The following is a 24,962-nucleotide window of genomic DNA, read 5'->3' on the forward strand; positions in this document are numbered from 1 at the left end:
ACAGAAAATGGGAATAAAGTGATGGACTGTGTGACAGACGTGTTGCGGTGTCTGTTTACGAGCACTTCAGAAAACGTGGAAAAAACATGACCATCGAGAGGGCACACCGGATACCCTCAACAAGACGTAACCCACAGGACCGCCAAATCGCCAGACCCCGCCATGTCCTGGTGAGATGTCTGCGGCCAAGGACCTGGGGACATTTCAGTGGAAAGGTGTCAAAGTGGATTTCTTCCCGGACTTCACGAAAGATGTTCAGGACAAGAGAAACAAATTCACAGAGGTCAGATGTCTATGCATGAAACGTGGACTGCAATACTCAATGCAGTACCTGGCAGTGTTTTGGGTGACAGTTGGTGAAACGAGGCACCGCTTTGAGGACGCAGCGGCAGCAAGGAGGTGTATTGACAACCATCATCCGGCTGAGGAAGCTAAACAGACCGGAGCTCAATACGGACAGGACAGTGTTGATTCACACCATGTTGTGTTCCGAAATTTGTAACTGGGACATTATGTAAGTACAAGACTCACTGCATAGGGCTACACACACACTAATATGGTGTGGTTTGTGTGGACATCTCTAATTCAGCTGCAAAAGCAGCTGCTTTTTGTTAAAATACTGAATATGCTTCTTTGTTTTATAGACCTTATTTCAAGTATCTGTGTTTTCATAGTTTATATTCTTCATTGGTGAGCTAAATGTTCAATGTTTGGAAACACTCAGGCAGTTTGATTTATGTAGTGTTATGACTTTTATGCTTACTCTGCTAATAGATGGGGTATTTTAAACCCATTCAGAAAGTTGTATTTGTTTGACGGCTATATTTTAGACCATAAATATGGCGGTTAAATTATACTTACAATACAGTTAAAGCGTCACCACTCGGAAGACTCAGGACATGTCATGTGGACCACAGGTTTGATGTCTGGGGTGGGAGAGGGGTATGAATCGGGGGTTTGTTATTTGTAATGGGGAAGAACGCCAGTCATGTTATTTTCTTTTTGTTCTGCACTGTATAGGACTTACAGGGTTTGTAGTTCATCAGTTCACATGTCAGATAATCACACAGCAAGGTGGAAATGGGAACCAGTATAATTAAGATTTCCTCCTGGAATGTAAATGGTTTGGGCTCTTATGTGAAAAGGCGAAGGGTGTTAAACTACCTGAAGCAAAGAAACCCGGATGTGGTGATGCTCCAGCAAACACATCTCTTGGAAAAAGATACTGCTAGGATTCACGACAGATGGATTGGTGGGGCCTATCATAACACCTTTAACCAAAAAAAGCGGGGAGTGTCTATACTATTTTCAAAAAAAGTGAATGCTAAGGTAGAGAAAGAATTCAGAGATAAAGATGGGCAAATATTAATACTTTTGGTTAATCTGTCAGGGCAAAATATAATCTTAGGTAATTTGTATGCACCTAACGTGGAAGATCCAGATTTCTTTCTTCAACTTAAGAAAATAATTTTGGACTTTGGTAACTTCCCTGTTGTCTTAGGAGGTGATTACAACCAAGTACTTGATGGATTTTTAGACAGATCCGGGACTGGTATTGTTCGACCATCTAGAACTCAGGACTCCATAAGAGCCATTTGCAAAGATATAGGACTCTATGATATATGGAGACTTCTAAATCCGACTGCCCGTGATTACACATTCTTCTCAAATAGACACTCAGTATTTTCATGTATCGATTACTTTTTGATTTCACACTCCCTGATTGAAAGTACTGGAGCATGTAGTACACACACAATAGCTATAACAGATCATGCCCCCATTGACTTAGTCATTGCATCTGGAGAGGCTTGAGAAAAATCTAAGGGCTGGCGGATGAATACTAGTATTTTGCAGAGTGAGATGTCCTGTATAGGCCTCCGGACTCACATTAACACGTTTTTTGAAACAGCTTCACAGGCTAGTGTATGGGATGCCTTTAAAGCATACATACAGGGATTCCTGATACAACAAACAGCACTAATAAAAAAACAGGACAATGTAAAAATCTCTAATTATGAAGAAGATATTAAGCGGTTGGAAAAGGAATATTGGGAAAATCCTAATGAGGCATGTCTAGCCAGTTTGGTTAAGGCCAAATATGAACTAAATACTATCTTCACAAAAAAAGCTGAATACTCACTGTACAGACTGAAACAAAGATGGTACGAATCAGGTGACAAGGCTAGAAATTACTAGCCAGCCAACTGAAAGCCAGAGAAGCTGCCCATCAAATTGGAGGGATTAAAGACAAAAATGGGAAACTGGTAACCAATCATAAGGAAATTAGTGATGTATTTAGAGAGTTTTATGAGGGACTTTACAGCTCAGAGGGTCAGATGAATACAAACAAAGCAAGAGACTTCTTTCAACATTTAGATCTACCTAAACTGTCAGAGGAGAATATAAGGGATCTAAACAGCCCAATAACTCTTGAGGAGTTGAATAAAACAATCAAGCTACTTTCTGGCAACAATACAATCGTAGGCAACTGGACTTTGATTTTGTCTAGAAGACGTTTCGCCTCTTATCCAAGCGGCTTCATCAGTTCTCAACGCATCGGTCTGACTAGTCCTCTAGTCAGACCGATGCGTTGAAGCCGGATAAGAGGCGAAACGTCTTCTAGACAAAATCAAAGTCCAGTTGCCTACGATTGTATTGTTGCCAGAATGGAATTGACCTGGATAAATGAGAATATCCACAGACTAATCAAGCTACTGCCTAGTGGGAAGACCCCAGGGGGAGATGGAATACCCAGTGAATTCTACAAAAAGTTTGCAGAGGAGCTTAGCCCTTAGCTCTTAAAGACATCTAATGTTGCTATCGATACAGGGCAACTCCCGCCCTCAATGACAGAATCAATAATCACTTTAACATCGAAAAAGGGTAAAGACCCTTTAGAAATGTGGGAGTTACCGGCCCATTAGCCTGCTGTGCTGTGATGGCAAGCTGTTTACAAAGCTTTTTGCTATGAGAGTAAATGATGTAATTGCGACAATTATACATCCAGATCAGGTGGGGTTCGTGAAGGGCAGGGCCTCCTCTGACAGTCTCAGACGCCTCTTGCATTTAATTTGGAAGTCTAAAGACATGGACACCCCAGTAGCTGCAGACAAAGCATTTGATCGCGTTAGCTGGAGTTATCTTAATTTTAAAAGAATTTGGATTTGGACCTGGGTTTCAAGATATTATAAAACTTACATACAGTCAACCTAAATCTACAGTAACAGTCAATGGCCTGAGGTCGTCTGCTTTTTCAGCAGGACGTGGGACAAAACAGGGGGACCCCCTATCACGCCTCCTGTTTATTATCGCACTAGAGCCTCTTGCAGTGGCCATAAGACTAAACAAATCAGTTAGAGGTATCACAGTGGGCAGTCGGGAAAACAAAATGTTAATATTTGCGGACGATATCTTGGTCCTGATGTCAGACCCACAGAGGTCTGGACCACCAGTGCTTGATCTGGTTGACTCTTTTTCGGAAATATCTGGATATACGATAAACTGGACCAAATCTGAGGTGATGCCGCTGTCCACATATTGCTACAGAAGTAATTTTCAAAATTGTAAATTTCAGTGGGTACCAAAAAATCTTAAATATTTGGGAATTCTTCTGAACCCAGGTCTGGAGAATATGATTTCCAATAATTTCGACCCAGCACTGAGTAAGATAAAACTCTCCACAACAAGGGTCCAAAGTCTTTTCAGAGCCAGAGACACTTTTCTTACGGGCCGACAAACCACTGTCTCTCTGATGTGTTCAGTGTCTCTGATGTTATAAAGAAAAGAATCAAAGGACAATGCATAAAATGTGCTGTGATGATAATGTAAATCCAGGATGTGTCATATGTGATATATGTGGGTGGAACAGATTGTTAGATAAATGACAGAGTGTGAGGTCAAACAGTATCTTTCATACAGACACTCCTCCAGGGAGACATCCAAACAGGCTCTAATCACCTTCTCCTTACACAACAGCCTCTGAATACACTGGGCCTCAACCTCCACCACTTCATTCACTAAAGGACACGCCATGTTTCTACTTCCTGCTACACGCTCAGCCTCAGGCTGACATGAAGCAAACCTGTGACTCAGCAGGTTAGCTTCATGGAGTGTGTTGCCATAGTAACTGACTCAGGGTTACACTGATCCTGCTCTCTGATAGGGCCTGATCCTCTGACATCATCTATTTAAACTGCTTTCATTATTTAACATGTTAAAAAACACACACTGTACAACACACCTGCCTCACGTACCTGCAGTCACATGATTGCACTCAGCCAATCACATTAACACTGATCATAGTTTCCTCTCTTCTCTTTCAAAATAAAGCTCATGTTAATATGACATCATGATGGTGGAAGGATGAGTTTATGACATGATGTTCTGGGGATAAATAAAAAATAAATAAATTGTTGTTTGTGTCTGTGTGGTTCTGTCTCTAAATGTTTTGCAGTGATGATGTCAGCGTCGGCAAGAGGAGGAGGAGGCAGAGTCTGAGACCACACTTCCTGGATGTTTCAGGAAATGATGATGGAGACACATAGAACCAGAAATGATATGAAAGGCTGGTGATTGTTTACATATTATGATCATGCGTGTTATTAACATGACATCATCATTTCATGTTTAAAGACCAGGCTCATCGTCCAAAAACGGGATGTCTGTACACACACACATTTCAAAATAAAAGCACAGTTTAACATCCAGAACTTAATGGAAGATGTTGGTGGTGTGTAATCACCAGATCAATACAATCATGTAATCATCAGTGTTTCCTGTGAGAACACAAACAGACCACAGCAGGTAATAAATACTTTTATTGATCGGTTGAATGGAGGTTGATTGACAGCATGCTGAACGGAGCTAAGGCACATGAAGCTGTGAGGTCAGAGGTCATCAGGTGGGCTCAAACTCGTTTTCTGCTTCCTTTGACACCTCAGTTATAAAAACACACCTGAACAGGTGAGACGCTGCATCACATATATAAAAACAAAACTAACTATGATATAGTCCAATCAGGACACAGCTCACCTGGACAGAAAAATAAAACACTGCTGACAGTTTACCTGACAGGTCACCTGATTGTTCACCTGTCAGGAGGTCAGAGGTCACAGCAGGAGGAGGCGGAGTCACAGATCAAAATCTTCAATCAGCTTTTAGCCTGTTTCTTCTTCTGAACGAGTTCCGCCAACATCTTATAACGAATCATACACTCCTCCTGAAGAAAGACACACACACACACACACACACACACACACGCACAGATTGATAATCAATAATCATTCAACCACCAATCAGATATTTAGTCTGTGACTGTGGTCAGGCTCAGATCAGTGGGGTAAATGTGACCAGGGGCCTCATTTATAAATGTGGCCCCTGGTCACACACATTTTGTATGTGAGGGGCCACATCACATTTATAAATGTGACCAGGGGCCACATTTATAAATGTGACCAGGGGCCACATTTATAAATGTGGCGTATGCAAAAATGTACGCTCTGACCCAGAGAATGTGAAACTGTGCCCCCCTGTGGCGAAAAGGAAGAAGTGTTGTGAATTTGATAACATGATGTAAAATTAAGACTGATATGACCGCTCACATTTTACATATGAAGAGAGCGCTGGCAAACATGGATAAACATGAATAAAGAACAAAGCTGTCATTGACTGACAGTAAGAAAACATGAGTTAGGAGACTAAATACAACAGATCTCTTTATTCTAAAAGAACTACTCAGGTATATTCTTCAGTCATTACATAATCTGATGAACATTAGTCTGTGAAACAATGATATGAACAGTTGGACAAATCGATTGTACGCTGCTGCCATTTGAGACGCCGTAGTCGGGCAGATACGAGTGCAGAGTGTCACTGTTATCCTGTATGAGCCAATATATTGTGTTTTATAATGTGTTTGTTTCATGGCTTTAATTCTTTTTATCGCTGTGTGTTACACGTGTTGTACGTTGTAAAGTGCTGAGTCACTGTTAGAAAAAGAGCAAACGAATAACGTGTATAATCATCATTATACACATGTGACCTGTCTCTGTCCTCACCTTGGTCTTCCCAGGGACCACCTTGGCGATGCGGTCCCAGCGCTCTACCGTTCCTCTGGGGAACTGTTGCAGAGCGAGTTCCAGCAGTTTCTGCTGGTTCTGAGTCCAGATGGTGGGGTCCGCCTTCTCCCTGTTCTCCTGAGGCTCCGCCTCCTCTTCATCCGCTGCTGCTGTCATCGGGTCAAAATCTCTCTGCCGACGACCCCTGACCTTCACTTCCATCTCGTCTGCTGCTGCTGCTGACTTCCTGTTCCTCCTCCTGACCACTGGAGCTGCTTCCTCCTCCTCCTCCTGCTGCTCCTCCTCACAGGCTCCGCCCCCTCTCTGAGTCATCGCCTTGTCAGCAACAGGAAGTGACCTTGCAGGAGGAGGGCCCTTCAGGTCTGACAGCTTCACCAGACCTGAAACACAGAGGCCAAGGTTACCTAGACATAATAATAATGATAATAACAATAATAATAATAAAAAAACAACAACAATAATAATAATAATAATAATAATGATAATACATTTTATTTAAAAGCGCCTTTCTTGACACCCAAGAACACTTTACAATTAAAGACAATAAAACATCAACAGTGTTCAATCAAGATAACAACATAACAGCAGAAAATAAAAGTACAAAACACTGAGTTAACAATTAAAAAACAGGGAAGGCTACTTTGAAAGGTGCGTTTTCACTTGACATTTAAAAGAAACCAGGAAAGTGCACTGGTGCCGGACAAAGGGCAGAGCATTCCAGAGATGGGGCCAGCAACACTGAACGCCCTGCCACCCATAGTGCGGAGACTGGAGGAATGGCGAGAAGATGTATCTGAGGACATGACAGTAGAACCTCAGGAGAACCTGATACTGACAGCAGAACCTCAGTAGAACATGATACTGACAGTAGAACCTCAGGAGAACCTGATACTGACAGCAGAACCTCAGTAGAACATGATACTGACAGTAGAGCCTCAGTAGAACATGATACTGACAGTAGAGCCTCAGTAGAACCTGATACTGACAGTAGAGCCTCAGTAGAACATGATACTGACAATAGAGCTTCAGTAGAACATGATACTGACAGTAGAGCCTCAGTACAATCTGATACTGACAGTAGAAGCTCAGGAGATCATGATACTGACAGCAGAACCTCAGTAGAACCTGATACTGACAGTAGAGCCTCAGTAAAACATGATACTGACAGTGGAGCCTCAGTAGGTCATGACACTGGCAGCAGAACCTCAGTAGAACATGATACTGACAGCAGAGCCTCAGTAGAACCTGATACTGACAGTAGAGCCTCAGTAGAACATGATACTGACGGCAGAGCCTCAGGAAAACATGACACTGACAGCAGAGTCTCAGTAGGTCATGATACTGACAGTAGAACCTCAGTGGAACCTGATACTGACAGCAGAGCCTCAGTAGAACCTGATACTGACAGTAGAGCCTCAGTAGAACCTGATACTGACAGTAGAGCTCTAATAGGTCATGATACTGACAGCAGAACCTCAGCAGAACATGATACTGACAGCAGAACCTCAGCAGAACCTGATACTGACAGCAGAACCTCAGCAGAACATGATACTGACAGTAGAGCTCTAATAGGTCATGATACTGACAATAGAGCTTCAGTAGGTCATGATACTGATAGGAGAGCCTCAGTAGAACCTGATACTGACAGCAGAACCTCAGGAGAAACTGATACTTACAGTAGAGCCTCAGTAGAACCTGATACTGACAGTAGAAGCTCAGTAGGTCATGATACTGACAGCAGAACATCAATAGAACCTGATACTGACAGCAGAACCTCAGCAGAACATGATACTGACAGCCGAACCTCAGGAGAACCTGATACTGACAGCAGAACCTCAGCAGAACATGATACTGACAGCAGAACCTCAGTAGAACATGATACTGACAGCAGAACCTCAGCAGAACAGGATACTGACAGCAGAACCTCAGGAGAACCTGATACTGACAGCAGAACCTCAGTAGAACATGATACTGACAGCAGAACCTCAGGAGAATCTGATACTGACAGAAGAACCTCAGGACAACATGATACTGACAGCAGAACCTCAGCAGAACATGATACTGACAGCAGAAATTCAGTAGAACATGATACTGACAGCAGAGCCTCAGTACAACATGACACTGACAGCAGAACCTCAGTCGAACCTGATACTGACAGCAGAGCCTCAGTAGAACCTGATACTGACAGTAGAGCCTCAGTAGAACCTGATACTGACAGCAGAGCCTCAGTAGAACCTGATACTGACAGTAGAGCCTCAGTAGAACCTGATACTGACAGTAGAAAATCAGTAAGTCATGATACTGACAGCAGAACCTCAGTACAATCTGATACTGACAGTAGAGCCTCAGAAGGTCATGATACTGACAGCAGAGCCTCAGAAGTTCATGATACTGACAGTGGAGCCTCAGTAGAACCTGATACTGACAGTAGAACCTCAGTAGAACCTGATACTGACAGTAGAGCCTCAGAAGGTCACGATACTGACAGTGGAGCCTCAGTAGAACCTGATACTGACAGTAGAAGCTCAGTAGGTCATGATACTGACAGTGGAGCCTCAGTAGAACCTGATACTGACAGTAGAAGCTCAGTAGAACCTGATACTGACAGTAGAGCCTCAGTAAAACATGATACTGACAATAGAAGCTCAGTAGATCATGATACTGACAGCAGAGCCTCAGTAAAACATGATACTGACAGTGGAGCCTCAGTAGGTCATGATACTGTCAGCAGAACATCAGTAGAACCTGATACTGACAGTAGAACCTCAGGAGAAACTGATACTGACAGTAGAGCTCTAATAGGTCATGATACTGACAGTAGAAGCTCAGTAGAACCTGATACTGTCAGCAGAACATCAGTAGAACCTGATACTGGCAGTAGAACCTCAGGAGAAACTGATACTGACAGTAGAGCTCTAATAGGTCATGATACTGACAGCAGAACCTCAGCAGAACATGATACTGACAGCAGAACCTCAGTAGAACATGATACTGACAGGAGAGCTTCAGTAGGTCATGATACTGACAATAGAGCTTCAGTAGGTCATGATACTGACAGGAGAGCTTCAGTAGGTCATGATACTGACAGCAGAGCCTCAGTAGAACATGATACTGACATTAGAACTCAGCAGAACCTAGGGCAGCTCGAAAAAAATGGAAAAAATCATAATCACGATTATGCTGAGCACGTGATGATTTCTTTACACAACGGCATGTCATTTCTGTCTCCATAGTCGCGTGTTACAATCCTCCTCTGCTCTCTGTACTGTGCGTGCGCACACACACACACACACACACACGTACGTACGTACACACACACACACACACACACACACACACACACGTACGTACGTACACACACACACACACACACACACACACACACACACACACACACACACCTCTCTCGCTCTCCCTCTGTCATTTTCCGCCCGCTGTTTTTGAAATCTTGGGCGATCACCTGCCCCTCACATTATTTGATTTCACCTACTTGACTGGCTCGTGGACTGAATAGAGGAGAGGAGGGGAGGGGGCAGTATTGCGCATGCGTGACTTCTGGGTGAGTTTGATTTGCAACACAAGACAATGAAAGTAAACTGACAAGCAGCGCATAATCGTTTTATGTCGATTATTTTGTTTTCATAATCGTTCAAAGCTCAAATCGTAATCTAGATTAAAATTCGATTAATTGAGCAGCCCTAGTAGAACGTACCTGATGTGTGGCTCACGTTGTCTTTCACTTGTTTGACTTTGGTCGTCACCTGTTGAAGGAAACAGCTTCAGTCAGTTCTCATGGTTAAAGCAACCGTTCATCATTTCATTCGTGTTCTCTGTCTGTCAGGTGTTTTGTTCTGTTTGTCCAGAAAGACGATGAAATGTTTGGCTGAGTGGAACATGTCGGCTAACCGCCTTACATAGAAACACTAACCTGTTCTAAAAAAATACTGTAGGGTGCAAAAATTACAGTTACTTCAAAATCCAGGCAGAACGCAGAACATGTAGTACCTGTGTTCTGCCTGGGGTTTCTGAAGATTTATGGTTCGACACGTGGACTGGTGGAGACCTGGATTAAGCTGCCGAGCTTTTGATTAGTGGACAACCTGCTCTACTAGTCGCAGACCGCCTGTGTGATTTTCTCCATGATAATTTATTTGAGGAATTTCAGTCAGGATTTAGAGTGCATCATAGCACTGAGACAGCTCTAGTTAAAATTACAAATGACCTTCTGATTGCTTCAGACAAAGGACTCGTCTCTGTACTTGTTTTATTAGATCTTAGTGCGGCATTTGACACAATTGACCATCAAATTCTACTGCAGAGACTGGATCACTTAATTGGCCTTAAAGGTTCTGTACTGAGCTGGTTTAAATCTTATTTATCTGATCGTTTTCAAACAACTCAGAGACTCTTTATCTGATGACATAGTTTCTCTAGATGGCATTGCTCTGGCCTCTAGCACTACCGTAAGAAACCTCGGAGTAATATTTGATCAAGATTTGTCTTTTAATTCTCATTTAAAACAAACCTCACGGACTGCATTTTTTCATCTGCATAATATTGTGAAAATTAGGCCTATCCTGACCCGAAAAGATGCAGAAAAATTGGTCCACGCTTTTGTTACCTCAAGGCTGGATTACTGTAACTCTCTGTTATCAGGTAGCTCTAGTAAGTCCTTAAAAACTCTCCAGCTAATTCAGAATGCAGCAGCACGTGTACTAACAGGAACTAAGAAACGCGATCATATTTCTCCTGTTTTAGCTTCTCTGCACTGGCTCCCTGTAAAATCCAGAATTGAATTTAAAATCCTACTGTTAACTTATAAAGCTCTAAATGGTCAAGCTCCGTCATATCTTAGAGAGCTCATAGTGCCATATTATCCCACCAGAACACTGCGCTCTGAGAACGCAGGGTTACTCGTGGTCCCTAAAGTCTCCAAAGTAGATCAGGAGCCAGAGCCTTCAGCTATCAGGCTCCTCTCCTGTGGAATCATCTTCCTGTTACGGTCCGGGAGGCAGACACCGTCTCCACATTTAAGACTAGACTTAAGACTTTCCTCTTTGATAAAGCTTATAGTTAGGGCTGGCTCAGGCTTGCCCTGTACCAGCCCCTAGTTAGGCTGACTTAGGCCTAGTCTGCCGGAGGACCCCCCTATAATACACCGGGCACCTTCTCTCTCTCTCTCTCTCTCTCTCTGGTATTCTATTACTGCATCTTGCTAACTCGGCCATTCTGGATGTCACTAACTCGGCTTCTTCTCCGGAGCCTTTGTGCTCCACTGTCTCTCAGATTAACTCATATCACAGCGGTGCCTGGACAGCGTGACGTGTGTGGTTGTGCTGCTGCCGTGGTCCTGCCAGATGCCTCCTGCTGCTGCTGCCATCATTAGTCATTAGTCATACTTCTACTGTTATTATACACATATGACTATTGTCACACATGTATACTGCCAGGTATTAATACATACTTTCAACATATTGTACCACAGTAGCCAGAACTATAACTATAATATTATTACTTTCAATAATGTTGTTGTAAGCTACTGTCATTACCTGCATCTCTCTCTCTCTCTCTCTCTCTCTCTGCCTCATTGTGTCATGTGGATTACTGTTAATTTATCATGTTGATCTGTTCTGTACGACATCTATTGCACGTCTGTCCATCCTGGAAGAGGGATCCCTCCTCAGTTGCTCTTCCTGAGGTTTCTACCGTTTTTTCCCCATTAAAGGGTTTTTTGGGGAGTTTTTCCTGATCAGCTGTGAGGGTCATAAGGACAGAGGGATGTCGTATGCTGTAAAGCCCTGTGAGGCAAATTGTGATTTGTGATATTGGCCTTTATAAATAAAACTGAGTGACTGATACTTCCTGAATTCTACCTCCAGGACCCTACCCCCTGAACCCCTAAATTCCACCAGATGCATGTTGGTTGCGTCTGCACTCCAGAACGAAAGCGGAGCCGATACGTTTCAATTCTAGTCAATGTATGCGATTCCACCAGCTGCGGCTGTGCTGCGTTCTGACTCCGTCACAGCTCCTGAGCCCTCCGCAACGGACACGCAGGACTTCTATTTTTGCCGGACGCCGGAGCACAACGCAGCAATTCAGCACAGAGCAGATCGTGCGGGGCAGTAAGTCATGCAAAGAAACAAAATAAAACATCCAGTTAATTTTCAAAATAAAATACAGTGTTCACAGCGGATCATATTTCCTGCACTACACCTTGAAATTGTCATAATGGGCGGAGACAGGTCTGAAGTCAACAGGTCAGAGGTTTTCAGGCATCATTTCACCACATTGACACCATGGACGAGGAGATGTTAATCATGGAGGTGCACCGAGATGTCTTCCTACTACTCCTCTGGTTTTGTGGTTCTGTTTATAGAAACTACATCTTGTTGACGGACAGCGGAGCATGCAGCAGATAACCAGTGCAGCCGTTCCGCAACGGACACGCATCCAGTGGAATTCCGGCGTTAGAACATCTGGTTCTGACCCTCTCTACAAACTAAACTTGTCTGACACCAATATAAACAGACTTACATCTGTCACTGATCTTCCCAGTTCATGAGCGATCTTCTCCCAGCGACCCGGAGTTCCTCCAGGAAATTTAACCATTAATCTGCTGAGGAGGCTGAGCTCGTCCTCCGTCCAGTCTGCAGCCTGAGGACACAAACACAGAGACGGTGACATCATCCAGGTGTCACACACACACACACACACCTATAGTTAAGACATTAAAAGTTTGTTCTCCATCAGATGTTGTGTCTTTAATCTTAGTGAGGTACAAACTGATCAGAGTAATAACTGATCAATGACATGACACCTTCTTCTTTGCAGCTCTGCGGTCCTGCAGCCAGTCGTCCATTTGATTTTCGATCTCCTCGATGGACGTGGTCTGATCGTAACTCTGACAGGTCAGGTTCTCTGATGACAGCTTGTAAACAGGAAACTCCACCTTTGGCTTCTTGGCCTTCGGCCTCTTCTCTCCTGAACACACAGTGGACAGGAAGTTAAAACAAACACCATTGGGTGCTGTTCTTCAGCTGCCTGGAAGCTACTCATTTAAAAATAAAAAAAATACTAAGGTTTACTGGTCACAACTTCCTGTTCAGCTTCAGCTTCTTCCCTCTGCTGCTGCTTCATCTGCTGGTAGTCTTCATAGTACTGCTTCACCTCCTGAAACACACAGAGACCACAGCTGAGACCAGAGACCAGAGCTTAAAACAGGAATGATAACAAAAACCACAACTGAGCTGCTTCACCTTCTACCTGGACAAGAAGATGGACAGACAGGAAGACAGACGGACAGGTCGTATACCTGGACAGTCGGTGGCAAGTTTTTGATGGACATGTAAAAAGGCGGACAGGTAGAGAGACGGAGAGGTAGCTTACCTGGATGGTCTGCGGCAGGGTCTTGATGGACAAGTGAAGAGACGAACAGGTAGCTTACCTGGACGGACCTGGATGGTCTCTGGCAAGTTCTTGATTGACAGGTAAAGAGACGGACAGGTAGACAGACAGACAGGTAGAGAGACAGACAAGTAAAGAGACGGACAGGTAGACAGACAGACAGGTAGAGAGACAGACAGGTAAAGAGACGAACATGTAAAGAGACGGACAGGTAGCGTACCTGGACGGTCTGCAGCAGGTTCTTGAAGGACAGGTAAATAGACAGACAGGTAAAGAGACAGACAGGTAGCATACCTGGATGGACCTGGACGGACTGTGGCAAGTTCTTGATTAACAGGAAAGGAGACGGACAGGTAGAGAGACAGACAGGTAGCGTACCTGGATGGCCTGCGACAGGCTCTTGATGGACAGGTAAAGAGACGGACGGGTGGAGGGATGGACAGGTAGCGTACCTGGACACACCTGGACAGACCTGGACGGTCTATGGCAAGTTCTTGATTGACAGGTACGGAGATGGACAGGTAGAGAGACAGACAGGTAGCATATTAGGGCTGTCAGAACGAACTTCGCTATTTGAAAACAATTCGAATTATTGTAAAAATAAGAAAACTAAGGTTCGAGTATTTGACCTCCGGTACGACTCAAATAGGCCTGAGATGATCAGCGATCAAATTGTATATTGGCGATTGGAGGGTTGCCAGGCGATTTGCTGGATATCAAGGCGACTGTGAAAAAAAAACAAAAAACGGCGCTCTACCGTGCATTAAGAGATGTTTTTTGCGGACATACATGACTGTCAGAGAAGCCCCGTTTACAAACAGACCTACAATCCATCTCCTCTCTCTCTCTCTTCTCAGCGGAGGGTGACCTGTCAGCCCTGCACTGACAGTGACAGGGTGCATCTCTTTGATCTGAAGTGACACAGAGCGTTTGCTCATGCTTCGGGGTCGTTCAATAGAGTAACTGCAAATAAATATTGTTTTAATGTGTAACTACTGAAATGTTCACAAGGGCTTTCATAAATTCCTACAATGTTGCAGCACTGCCGCCTTTGCAGGTTAAAAGTTAATGACAGCGACTTGAAGTGAGGAGGAGCAACACATCTCCGGCTATGCAGCTGTGTCGGTACAGACACACTCAAAAATGAGCATCTCCGGAGACGCTCACTTTTGCATGTGATGCAAAATATTAAAATAACGTCATTATAACACAAAAAATATAAAAATGCGGTGGTAGTGTTAGGCTATAGCCTATAAAAAAATTTGAATAGTATTCAAATTTTTAACATAAAAGACATTAAAAATTCGAATCTGATTTTGGGGGAAGATTGACAGCCCTATAGCATACCTGGACGTTCTATGACAGGTTCTGAATGGACAGGTAAAGGGCCGAACAGGTAAAGAGACAGACAGGTAGCATACCTGGACAGTCTGCGGCAGGTTCTTGATGGACAGGTAAAGAGACGGATAGGTAGCAAGACAGACAGGTAGCATACCTGGACAGTCTGTGGCAAGTTCTTGATGGACAGGTAGAGAGACAGACAGGTAGAGAGACGGACAGATAGCGTACCTGGACGGTTTGCAGCAGGTTCTTGATGGACAGGTAAAGAGACGGATAGGTAGCAAGACAGACAGGTAGCATACCTGGACAGTCTGTGGCAAGTTCTTGATGGACAGGTAGAGAGACAGACAGGTAGAGAGACAGACAGATAGCGTACCTGGACGGTTTGCAGCAGGTTCTTGATGGACAGGTAAAGAGACGGATAGGTAGTGAGAGAGACAGGTAGCATACCTGGACAGTCTGTGGCAAGTTTTTGATGGACAGGTAGAAAGACGGACAGGTAGCGTACCTGGACGGTCTGCAGCAGGTTCTTCATGGAGAGATAAAGAGACGGATAGGTAGCGAGAGAGACAGGTAGTGTACCTGGACAGTTTGCGGCAGGTTCTTGATGGACAGGTAAAGCCAGATGCTCAGCTTCAGAGGGAGGATGTCCTGCCAGTGCGGCCGGTCATCAGCTCTGAAACAACAAACACATAAACAACAACAAAGACAAATAAACCAACAAACAGGAAGTGCAGTGATGTCACAGGTGTACCTGTCGGTGCGGTCCTGGCCGATACACCTGAGCTCCTCTGCAGGTCTGGAGCTCAGCTTCTTCTTCTTCTCTCTCTTCTTCTTACTCAGCAGCTCATCCTGGAGACAGGGGGAGGAGTCATCATCACATCACATGACCAGGCCTGCTGGGATTGGCTGAATGAGTGCCTGCTGTGTTCTGATTGGCTGTCTCACCAGCTGTTTCTCCAGGTAGATGGACCAGATGACAGCGTAGTGTCCCACAGTGAGGATGAGGAAGAGGAGGAAGGCTAGCTCAGCATTACTCATCTTCCTCACTCGTCTGTAGTAGAAGACCGGCTGCCGCCAATCAGGAAGTCCATTCACCAGGATGTCATCATAGCTGCACGCACACACACACACACACACACACACACACACACACACACACACACACACACAGACACAGACACAGACACACACACACACAACCTGTCACTTACAGGCACGTGTGACCCTGTCCTCTGATTTGTCAGAGACACACAGGTGAGACTCACCTGCGTCGTCTCTCCTCGTCCTTCAGGACTTCATAAATGGACACCAGCTGAGGACAGACAGATCAACTGCTGATCAGATTATTGATTACTGACTGACAGGTGCAGACTGTGACACACTCAGGTCACACCTGAGCTGTTTGTTGTTTACTACATGCTGTTTACTGTGTGTTGTTTGTTGTTTACTGCGAGTTGTTTGCTGATTGTTGTTTACTGTGTGTTGCTTACTGTTTGTTGTTTACTGTGTAGTTTACTGTGTGTTGTTTACTACATGTTGTTTACTGTGTGTTAACTGTGTGTTGTTTACTGCGTGTTGCTTACTGTTTGTTGTTTACTGTGTGTGGTTTACTGTGTGTTGTTTACTACATGTTGTTTAATGTGTTGTTTACTGATTGGTTTTTAAAGTGTGTTTACTGTGTGTTGTTTACTGCTTGTTGTTCATCGTGTGTTGTTGTTTACTGCGAGTTGTTTGCTGATTGTTGTTTACTGTGTGTTAACTGTGTGTTGTTTAGTGTGTGTTGCTTACTGTTTGTTGTTTACTGTGTGTTGTTTACTACATGTTGTTTACTGTGTGTTTACTGCGTGTTGCTTACTGTTTGTTGTTTACTGTGTGTGGTTTACTGATTGTTGTTTAAAGTGTGTTTACTGTGTGTTGTTTACTGTTTGTTGTTCATTGTGTGTTGTTGTTTACTGCAAGTTATTTACTGATTGTTGTTTACTGTGTGTTAACTGTGTGTTGTTTACTGTGTTGTTAACTGTGTGTTGTTTACTGCGTGTAGTTAACGGTTTGTTGTTTACTGCATGTTGTGTACTGCATGTTGTTTACTGTTTGTTGTTTACTGTGTGTGGTTTACTATGTGTTGTTTACTACATGTTGTGTACTGCATGTTGTTTACTGTGTGGTTAACTGTGTGTTATTTACTATGGGTTATTTACTATGGGTTGTTTACTACATGTTGTTTACTGATTGTTGTTTACTGTGTGTTGTTTACTTTGTGTTGTTTACTTCGTGTTGTTAAATTGTGTGTTGTTTGTTGTTTACTGGTTGTTGTTTACTGTGTGTTGTTTACTGGTTGATGTTTACAGTGTGGTGTTTACTTCGTGTTGTTTACTGCGTGTTGTTTACTGTGTGCTGTTTGTTTACTGGTTGTTGTTTACCGTGTGTTGTTTACTGACTGTTGTTTGTTGTTTACTGGTTGTTGTTTACCATGTGTTGTTTACTGTGTTGTTTACTGTGTGTTGTTTACTGCGAGCTGAGGGGTATTCCAGGTAGGAGGTTCAACAAACTCTGAGTCTAACCCTGAACTCTGAGCTGATTTACCCTGAGATGGGAAACTCTGAGTTACCGGTTCCAGAACAGCTGATCTGAGTTAGTTCAGTCAACTCTGAGTATGTTCACTCTGAGTTAAGCCGACAATAAAAAGCCATCATCAATGGAGCTCCGACTCCACGATTCACCATGGCAACAGGTCAATAAAAGACAGCGCCTCCATTTTAATCCAGTGGATGTAGAGATATTAATGCATGTGTAGCAGACGGTGCACGTTTATCTTTAAAAGAAGAGCCTGAGTCAGAGCGAGGAAAGTGTCAATAAGTTAACCATAAAGTTAATAAAAAAGTTTATTCATCATTTATCAGACTTACATTTCCTTAATGAAGATAAAGTGGTGGAATCTGACTGTGTATCAGGCTGTAGATACATTACATTATATTAATAATATATCATAATATATTTGTTCAGGTTTAATCTGATGGGGAAAAACACAGGAGGCAGAAGATTTCAAACATATAGGCTAGGCTATAGATCAAAGACATAAAGACATGACTGTAAACTCACAGTCTGACCCAGTAATAATATGTTTGGTGATTTGCACCTGAAAAGACGTTGAGGTTAAAATACAGTAGATTTGAAAATGTTGCACATCTATTTGTGTCTTGACTCAACAGCATTCAGTGACTTTATTTCAGCTACAAATGTAGTAAATGTAAAGACAGTGAAATGCTGCACCATTGCTCACTCAGAAATATGAACATATAATCCCCAATATTAGGCTATAGGAGTTATGTTCCATCAGTGCGACCAGTGACATCACTGATAGAGATCATTAGTCACTGATACTACGTGTCTAAAGCTTCATACCCATTTTAACATTTAAATAATTAGACCTACACATTATGTGCAATAAACATGTGGGAGCTGCTCTGACAGACTGACAGTCTGATCCTTGTGCACAGGGTTATAAAAATAATAAATATAAAAAGGACAGAGGTTTGATTCTGAGCTGAGGGTGAATTCTCGCTGTGTAATATTTGAATGTAAAGACAAAAGCTGATGTCCAAAGAAATGACTGATGTGCATAAATTCAGTAACTTCAGACAGTCCTGAGTAACAAACTAATATCCAGCAGGATTTAGACTGTGACAGACGGTAAATCTCCGCTAATGAATGCGCTTCGATACAAGCTTTGACACGGACTGAATGAATGAGGAAATGAAACAGCGTGTAAGAGGGAGGAGACAGAGAGAAACTCAGGGTTTATTGAAGAAAACCTGTCAGCGAGCAGGTTATGTTCACAGAGTCTGTTACCATGGTGACTGACTCAGAGTTTCAGTTACCTCTCTGTCTGGAACTGAAAACCCAGAGTTTCCCTCATCTCAGGGTTAACTTACTCTGAGTTTTCACATAACCCGCTTTCTGGAATACCCCTCAGGTCACTGATTGTTGTTTACTTTGTGTTGTTTACTGCGTGTTGTTTACTGTGTGCTGTTTGTTGTTCACTGGTTATTGTTTATTGTTCTCACCTGTCTGAACTGAGTTTCAGCGTTTTCGTCTTTGTTCTTGTCGGGATGAAGAGACAGAGACAGACGACGATACGCCTTCTTTATCTCTGCTGAGGATGCATCCTGACAGAGAGACAGACAGAAAAACAGACAGAGACAGAAAAACAGACAGAGACAGAGACACAGAGACAGAGACAGACAGAGACAGAGAAACAGAGACAGAGAGACAGACAGAGACAGAGAAACAGAGACAGAGAAACAGAGACAGAGAAACAGACAGAGACAGAGAAACAGAGACAGAGAGACAGACAGAGACAGAGAAACAGACAGAGAGACAGAGAAACAGACAGAGAGACAGACAGAGACAGAGAAACAGACAGAGAAACAGACAGAGACAGAGAAACAGAGACAGAGAGACAGACAGAGAGACAGACAGAGAGACAGACAGAGACAGACAGTGAAAACTCATCAGTTGTCTGTATAGCTAAATCTTTTCTGTCCTCACACAAAAACTACAACAAATAATGAAATCAGAGTTAAAGCAAATTTTAAGAAAAATAAATATGTTAATAAAAACCTGACACAGAGACAGGAAATAAAGATGGACGACGACAGACTGAGTCCTCTGATCTGTGTTAGAAACAATAAACACTCCGTCATGTTTCTATTGTCTCTGATGGACAGTAGAATTTATTACAGAGGTCTATTGTCTCTGAGGGTGGACAAAAAACAGGAATACCTCTCACTGTGACAAAATAAAACTACATCCGGTCTGAAATGATCTCTGAGTCCAGCTGTTAGCTAGCTGTTAGCATTAGCGGTTAGCCTCGGTCAGCTGAACCATTATAACTCACTGGGAGCACTTTTCTTGTCCACACATGCTAACTGGCCTCTGTGTTTGTGTGTGCGTGGCAATCAGCTGTTAGCATGTGCGGTAACCATGGAGACGGTTAGCAGTTAGCACGGACCTGCTCCACAGACAGGAACTGATAGAAGTTCTGCGGGATCTCCTCCACCAGGTCCAGCAGCTCCAGGTCCGCGTCCCAGGCCGTCAGAGGGGGGACAGCAAAGACCAGCAGGGACAAGACGACCAGCAGGGACCCGCACGGTCCCGCACACACCGCCATCACCGACAGACACACACCAGACACGGACCGGAGACACGAGCCTGCTGCTAGTTCACACAACAACACCGGAAACACTCCCGCTCACATCCGGGACATCCACTGTCAAAATAAAAGTCCTCTGCTTCAGACTGCAGCGACACCTTGTGGAGGAACACGACGTCATAAGGTTTGGAAAGCAGATCAGATGCTGATGAATACAGTCACCTGACATCATCATCATCGTCATCATCATCAGAAACAGAATATATTACACATATAAACAGGTCAGGGACTGTTCTGTATTTATTGGGGGGATAAATCAGATTTATGATGTTTGAAAGGTAAAAGTTAAAAAGTCAGTTTTTCACTTACTGTAGAAACACTTTATTTCTGGATAGATTTTAATGACATGTAAAATAAAACGTGACTCTGATCAAACGTCACTGATCATCAGATCTAGTTGTCCCACATGATGTGTTTAAGGACTGTGGAAAACTGGATAGTCCAGTGATAATGTCAGTTTTTACAGTTCCCGTCTGATAAACGGGGTCACAGAGAAAACACGCAGGTTTGGATGTTATGTGTTTTCTTTAAAGGGATAGTGCACCCAAAAATGAAAATTCAGCCATTATCTACTCACCCATATGCTGAGGGAGGCTCAGGTGAAGTTTTAGAGTCCTCACATTCCTTGCGGAAATCGGTGGGGGGAGCAGCCAGCACACCTAATGGCATACGACGCCCCAGACTAACGTCCAAGAACACAAAATTGAATCCACAAAATATCTCCATGCTGCTCATCCGTAGCGATCCAAGTGTCCTGAAGCCCCAACATAAAAAGTTGTTTAGAAAAACGTCATTTGAACTCTGTTTTTAGCCTCATTGTAGCCTGTAGCTCTGACTGCCTCTCTGGGCACCGCGCTCACGTGTGCACGCTCAGGGTGATCGGTGATGCATGGTCTCTGAAGAGCAGCAGTCTCGTCAGTACTGATGTTCAGATTCTCAAGTGCAGGCATCGCCAATTCCCAGTCTGAGCAGCAAAGACTTTCCTCATCTGTTGGCATTGCTTTGCATTTGAAACAACTACACCACCAGGTTTCCAGTGCTCGACTCCGGTATTCTGCGGCTGGCTGAGGGTTAGGCTCATGAGCTGCGGCAGCTGCTTCGTCCAGTAGCGTTCCGTCCGTATACTCGGGCTCAAACAAATACGGCTCAACAAAGAAATGCTGTTCCTCCTCAGTTTCAAAGTCTTCAGACATGTTGGGCTGTTCTTTGCTAAAAGACCGTAGTGCAAATTATCTTTTAGCTACTGTGGTTACTGTTGTCTCGTGCGGTGCACGTGTCACGTGATGTAAACATGGGTGAGCAAAGCTCATTCTTTCGCTGGTGTCGCGCAGGCGTGCACACGTGAGCGCGGTGCCCAGAGAGGCAGTCAGAGCTACAGGCTACAATGAGGCTAAAAACAGAGTTCAAATGACATTTTTCTAAACAACTTTTTATGTCGGGGCTGCAGCACACTTGGATCACTACGGACGAGCAGTATGGAGATATTTTGTGGATTCATTTTTGTGTTCTTGGACATTAGTCTGGGGCGCCATCAGCCATTAGGTGTGCTGGCCGCTCCCCCCGCCGATCTCTGCAAGGAATGTGAGGACTCTAAAACTTCACCAGAGCCTCCGTCGGCATATGGGTGAGTAGATAATGGCTGAATTTTCATTTTTGGGTGCACTATCCCTTTAAAAATCATTGGTAAAATAAAAACAAAATACTAACATTTAAAGCTGCAATCTGACATTAGTTACATGAAGCAGAAACTTTCTAAAACACGATTTTAAACTAAACAACTTTATTAAGAGACAAACATGTTTCAGTTCGAGGACACAACATGGCGGTCTCTGATAGAACTACAAAATGGCTGACTTCAGGGAGGATCCTCAGAGTCCAAAGAAATGCATGTTGGGTATCTCTCCCCGAGCAGAGCTGCTGGTCTGAGACTGGACTGCGATCCAGATCCAGATCCAGATCCAGATCCGGACCCAGTTCAGACAGCACAAAAAGACAAACAGGAAGTGCAGTGTGAGGCTATGAGGCAAACCCCGCCCCCTCGTGGTGTCCGTACAGGTCTGCGAGCTTCCTGAACCTGGGCCCCCACTCCCTCAGGAAGTCGTAGTTCTGCTCAGACTCAAACAAGTTTAACGAGTTCAGTGAACTTAACGTGTTTAACGAGCTGAGTGAGTCGGCGGTGGACCCGCTGCCCTCGAAGGCGTAGGTCTGTAGAGAATCGTAGGGTGGCGCTGTCACGTCCAGGTCTGCTTCCTGCAGTCGGTCTCTAATGAACCCCTGGAACAGCCTGTTCCTGTCCATAGGGTGGGCCTGGTGGATGTTGTGGTCTCGGGGGGTTGGTTTGGTGTTCAGGTGTCTCAGAGTGAACATGTCAAAAGCCTCGGTGTCTTCCTCACCTCCACCTTCATCGTCATAACAAACAATGTTCTCACGAATGTCTCGCTCAACATCCGCCATCAGAGGCTCCCCAATCCTGTTCCTGACAGCCACCATCACCATGACAACACCTGTGGACACAGGAAGTCCTACAGTCAGTCACCCAGGCCGGGAGTGGGTGGAGCTATCATTGCTGTGGGCGGGGCTATTAGGACTGTTTACAGAGAATGAATGAATGAACTGTTTAGTGTCATCTCTGTCCCCCTGATGGGATTATTCAGGCACGTTTACAGAAAAACAACATTCTGAAACAAAAAAAATAAATGATTAAAAAACAGATATAAAGTTAATTCAACACAAAAACACTGGCAGAAGAAAATGAATGAAAGACGGGGGGACAGGCAGAAAAACAGACAGGAGGACAGACGGGGGGACAGATAGGAGACAGACAGGAGGACAGACAGGTGGACAGATGGGAGACAGATGGGAGACAGACAGGAGGACAGACAGGAGACAGACGGGAGGACAGGCAGAAAAACAGACAGGAGGACAGACAGGTGGACAGATGGGAGACAGATGGGAGACAGACAGGAGGACAGACGGGAGACAGATGGGAGGACAGGCAGAAAAACAGATGGGAGACAGATGGGAGACAGACAGGAGGACAGACGGGAGACAGATGGGAGATAGACAGGAGGACAGATGGGAGACAGATGGGAGACAGATGGGAGACAGACAGGAGGACAGACGGGAGACAGATGGGAGACAGACAGGAGGACAGACGGGAGACAGATGGGAGACAGACGGGAGACAGATGGGAGACAGACAGGAGGACAGACAGGAGACAGATGGGAGACAGACAGGAGGACAGATGGGTGGACAGGCAGAAAAACAGACAGGAGGACAGATGGGAGACAGACGGGTGGACAGACGGGAGACAGACGTCATCTCTGATCTACCTCACTTGGGCTAATCAGCCCTAAACCTAAACTAGATTATAATTCATTTGAAAGCCTCGTTCTTAGTCTTTTACATCCGACCTGGAAAACCTCGCAGCCACTTTTATTTGTTATAGTGTACCGTGCTCCTGGCCCGTATTCTGAATTTGTTTCTGAATTCTCAGAGTTTTTATCCAGTTTAGTTCTTAAATCAGATAAAGTTATTATTGTAGGCAATTTTAACATTCATGTCGACGTTGATAATGACTCCCTGGCTACCGCGTTTATCTCATTATTAGACTCCATTGGCTTCAGTCAGGGTGTACATGAACCCACTCACTGTTTTAACCATACCCTCGATCTAGTTCTGACGTATGGAATTGAAATTGATAACCTAACAGTCTTTCCACAGAATCCCTCGCTATCGGATCATTATCTGATTACTTTTGATTTCTTTTTACTCGATTACACGCCACTCAGCAACAGTTACTATACTAGATGTTTATCACATAGTGCTGACGCAAAATTTAAGGAAATGATTCCTCCGTCATTAAATTCAATACCAAGTCCCTCAGTAACAGAGGTTTCCCGTACCGAGCTGTAATTAAACTTGCCCACCCTGGATCCAGAGGTGTTAGCCAACTATAGACCGATATCTAATCTTCCCTTTATGTCAAAGATCCTTGAGAAAGTAGTCGCAGACCAGCTGTGTGATTTTCTCCATGATAATAATCTATTTGAGGAATTTCAGTCAGGATTTAGAGTGCATCATAGCACTGAGACAGCTCTAGTTAAAATTACAAATGACCTTCTGATTGCTTCAGACAAAGGACTCATCTCTGTACTTGTTTTATTAGATCTTAGTGCAGCGTTTGACACAATTGACCATCAAATTCTGCTGCAGAGACTGGATCACTTAATTGGCTTAAAAGGTTCTGCACTGAGCTGGTTTGAATCTTATTTATCTGGTCGTTTTCAGTTTGTTGACGTTCATAATGAATCATCCTTACGTACCAAAGTTTCTGAAAGGTTCTGTGCTCGGACCAATCCTATTTACTCTATATATGCTTCCTTTAGGTAACATCATTAGAAATCACTCTATAAATTTCCATTGTTATGCGGATGATACTCAGTTGTATTTATCTATGAAGCCAGAAGAAAGTAATCAATTAAATAAACTCCATAATTGCCTTAAAGACATAAAAACCTGGATGAGCACCAATTTCCTGATGTTAAATTCAGACAAAACCGAAGTTATTGTTCTTGGCCCCAAACAACTCAGAGACTCTTTATCTGATGACATAGTTTCTCTAGATGGCATTGCTCTGGCCCCTAGCACTACCGTAAGAAACCTCAGAGTAACATATGTATGTATGTATATATATATATATATATATATATATATATGAGACTGTTTAGTTATATCTGTCTCCAAATCTTTTTCCCATTTACCTCTAGTAACCTCTGTGTTTATGAACAAACTTTGTACCAGAGATTTATTTATTTTAGATATACATTAAGGGGTTTTCTAATCATTGTTAATGATACATTCTATTTTTGAAAGTTTTGGTTCTTTAAGTGTGCCTAGGCATGTCTCCATCATATGGCGAA

At 43.7% G+C, this 24,962-nt stretch overlaps 2 protein-coding genes across 2 annotated transcripts in view; both read right to left on the bottom strand.

The window, feature by feature from the left end:
- Nucleotides 1–4,799: 4,799 nt before the first annotated feature.
- On the bottom strand, nucleotides 4,800–20,076 carry dnajc1 (DnaJ (Hsp40) homolog, subfamily C, member 1). The gene is made up of 12 exons (XM_049599330.1): nucleotides 19,840–20,076; nucleotides 18,893–18,994; nucleotides 16,094–16,140; nucleotides 15,774–15,939; nucleotides 15,580–15,677; nucleotides 15,408–15,501; nucleotides 13,166–13,250; nucleotides 12,898–13,061; nucleotides 12,615–12,734; nucleotides 9,790–9,838; nucleotides 6,057–6,457; nucleotides 4,800–5,218 (listed from the first exon to the last, which is right to left on the bottom strand). Exons 1-12 carry the CDS (start codon nucleotides 19,996–19,998, stop codon nucleotides 5,150–5,152), a joined length of 1,554 nt encoding a protein of 517 aa, XP_049455287.1. The 5' UTR covers nucleotides 19,999–20,076; the 3' UTR covers nucleotides 4,800–5,149.
- Nucleotides 20,077–21,868: 1,792 nt separating this feature from the next.
- The window catches only part of LOC125902723 (cadherin-7-like), a 61,081-nt gene continuing 57,987 nt past the window's right edge, over nucleotides 21,869–24,962 (bottom strand). The window contains exon 11 of the mRNA XM_049599273.1: nucleotides 21,869–22,544. Within this exon, the coding sequence (XP_049455230.1) occupies nucleotides 22,057–22,544 (488 nt within the window). The 3' untranslated portion in view covers nucleotides 21,869–22,056. The remainder of the gene's footprint in view (nucleotides 22,545–24,962) is intronic.

The sequence above is a fragment of the Epinephelus fuscoguttatus genome, linkage group LG15 (assembly GCF_011397635.1).
Source record: "Epinephelus fuscoguttatus linkage group LG15, E.fuscoguttatus.final_Chr_v1".
Classification (NCBI taxonomy): domain Eukaryota; kingdom Metazoa; phylum Chordata; class Actinopteri; order Perciformes; family Serranidae; genus Epinephelus; species Epinephelus fuscoguttatus.

Excerpts from the sequence above, each read along its gene's own strand:
- dnajc1 (XM_049599330.1), bottom strand. The coding sequence starts at position 19,998 with ATGGCGGTGTGTGCGGGACCGTGCGGGTCCCTGCTGGTCGTCTTGTCC. Across the intron at positions 16,141-18,892 it reads CTGAAACTCAGTTCAGACAG|CTGGTGTCCATTTATGAAGT; the intron begins GTGAGAACAATA and ends GTCTGTCCTCAG. Across the intron at positions 5,219-6,056 it reads TGGTCCCTGGGAAGACCAAG|GAGGAGTGTATGATTCGTTA; the intron begins GTGAGGACAGAG and ends GTCTTTCTTCAG.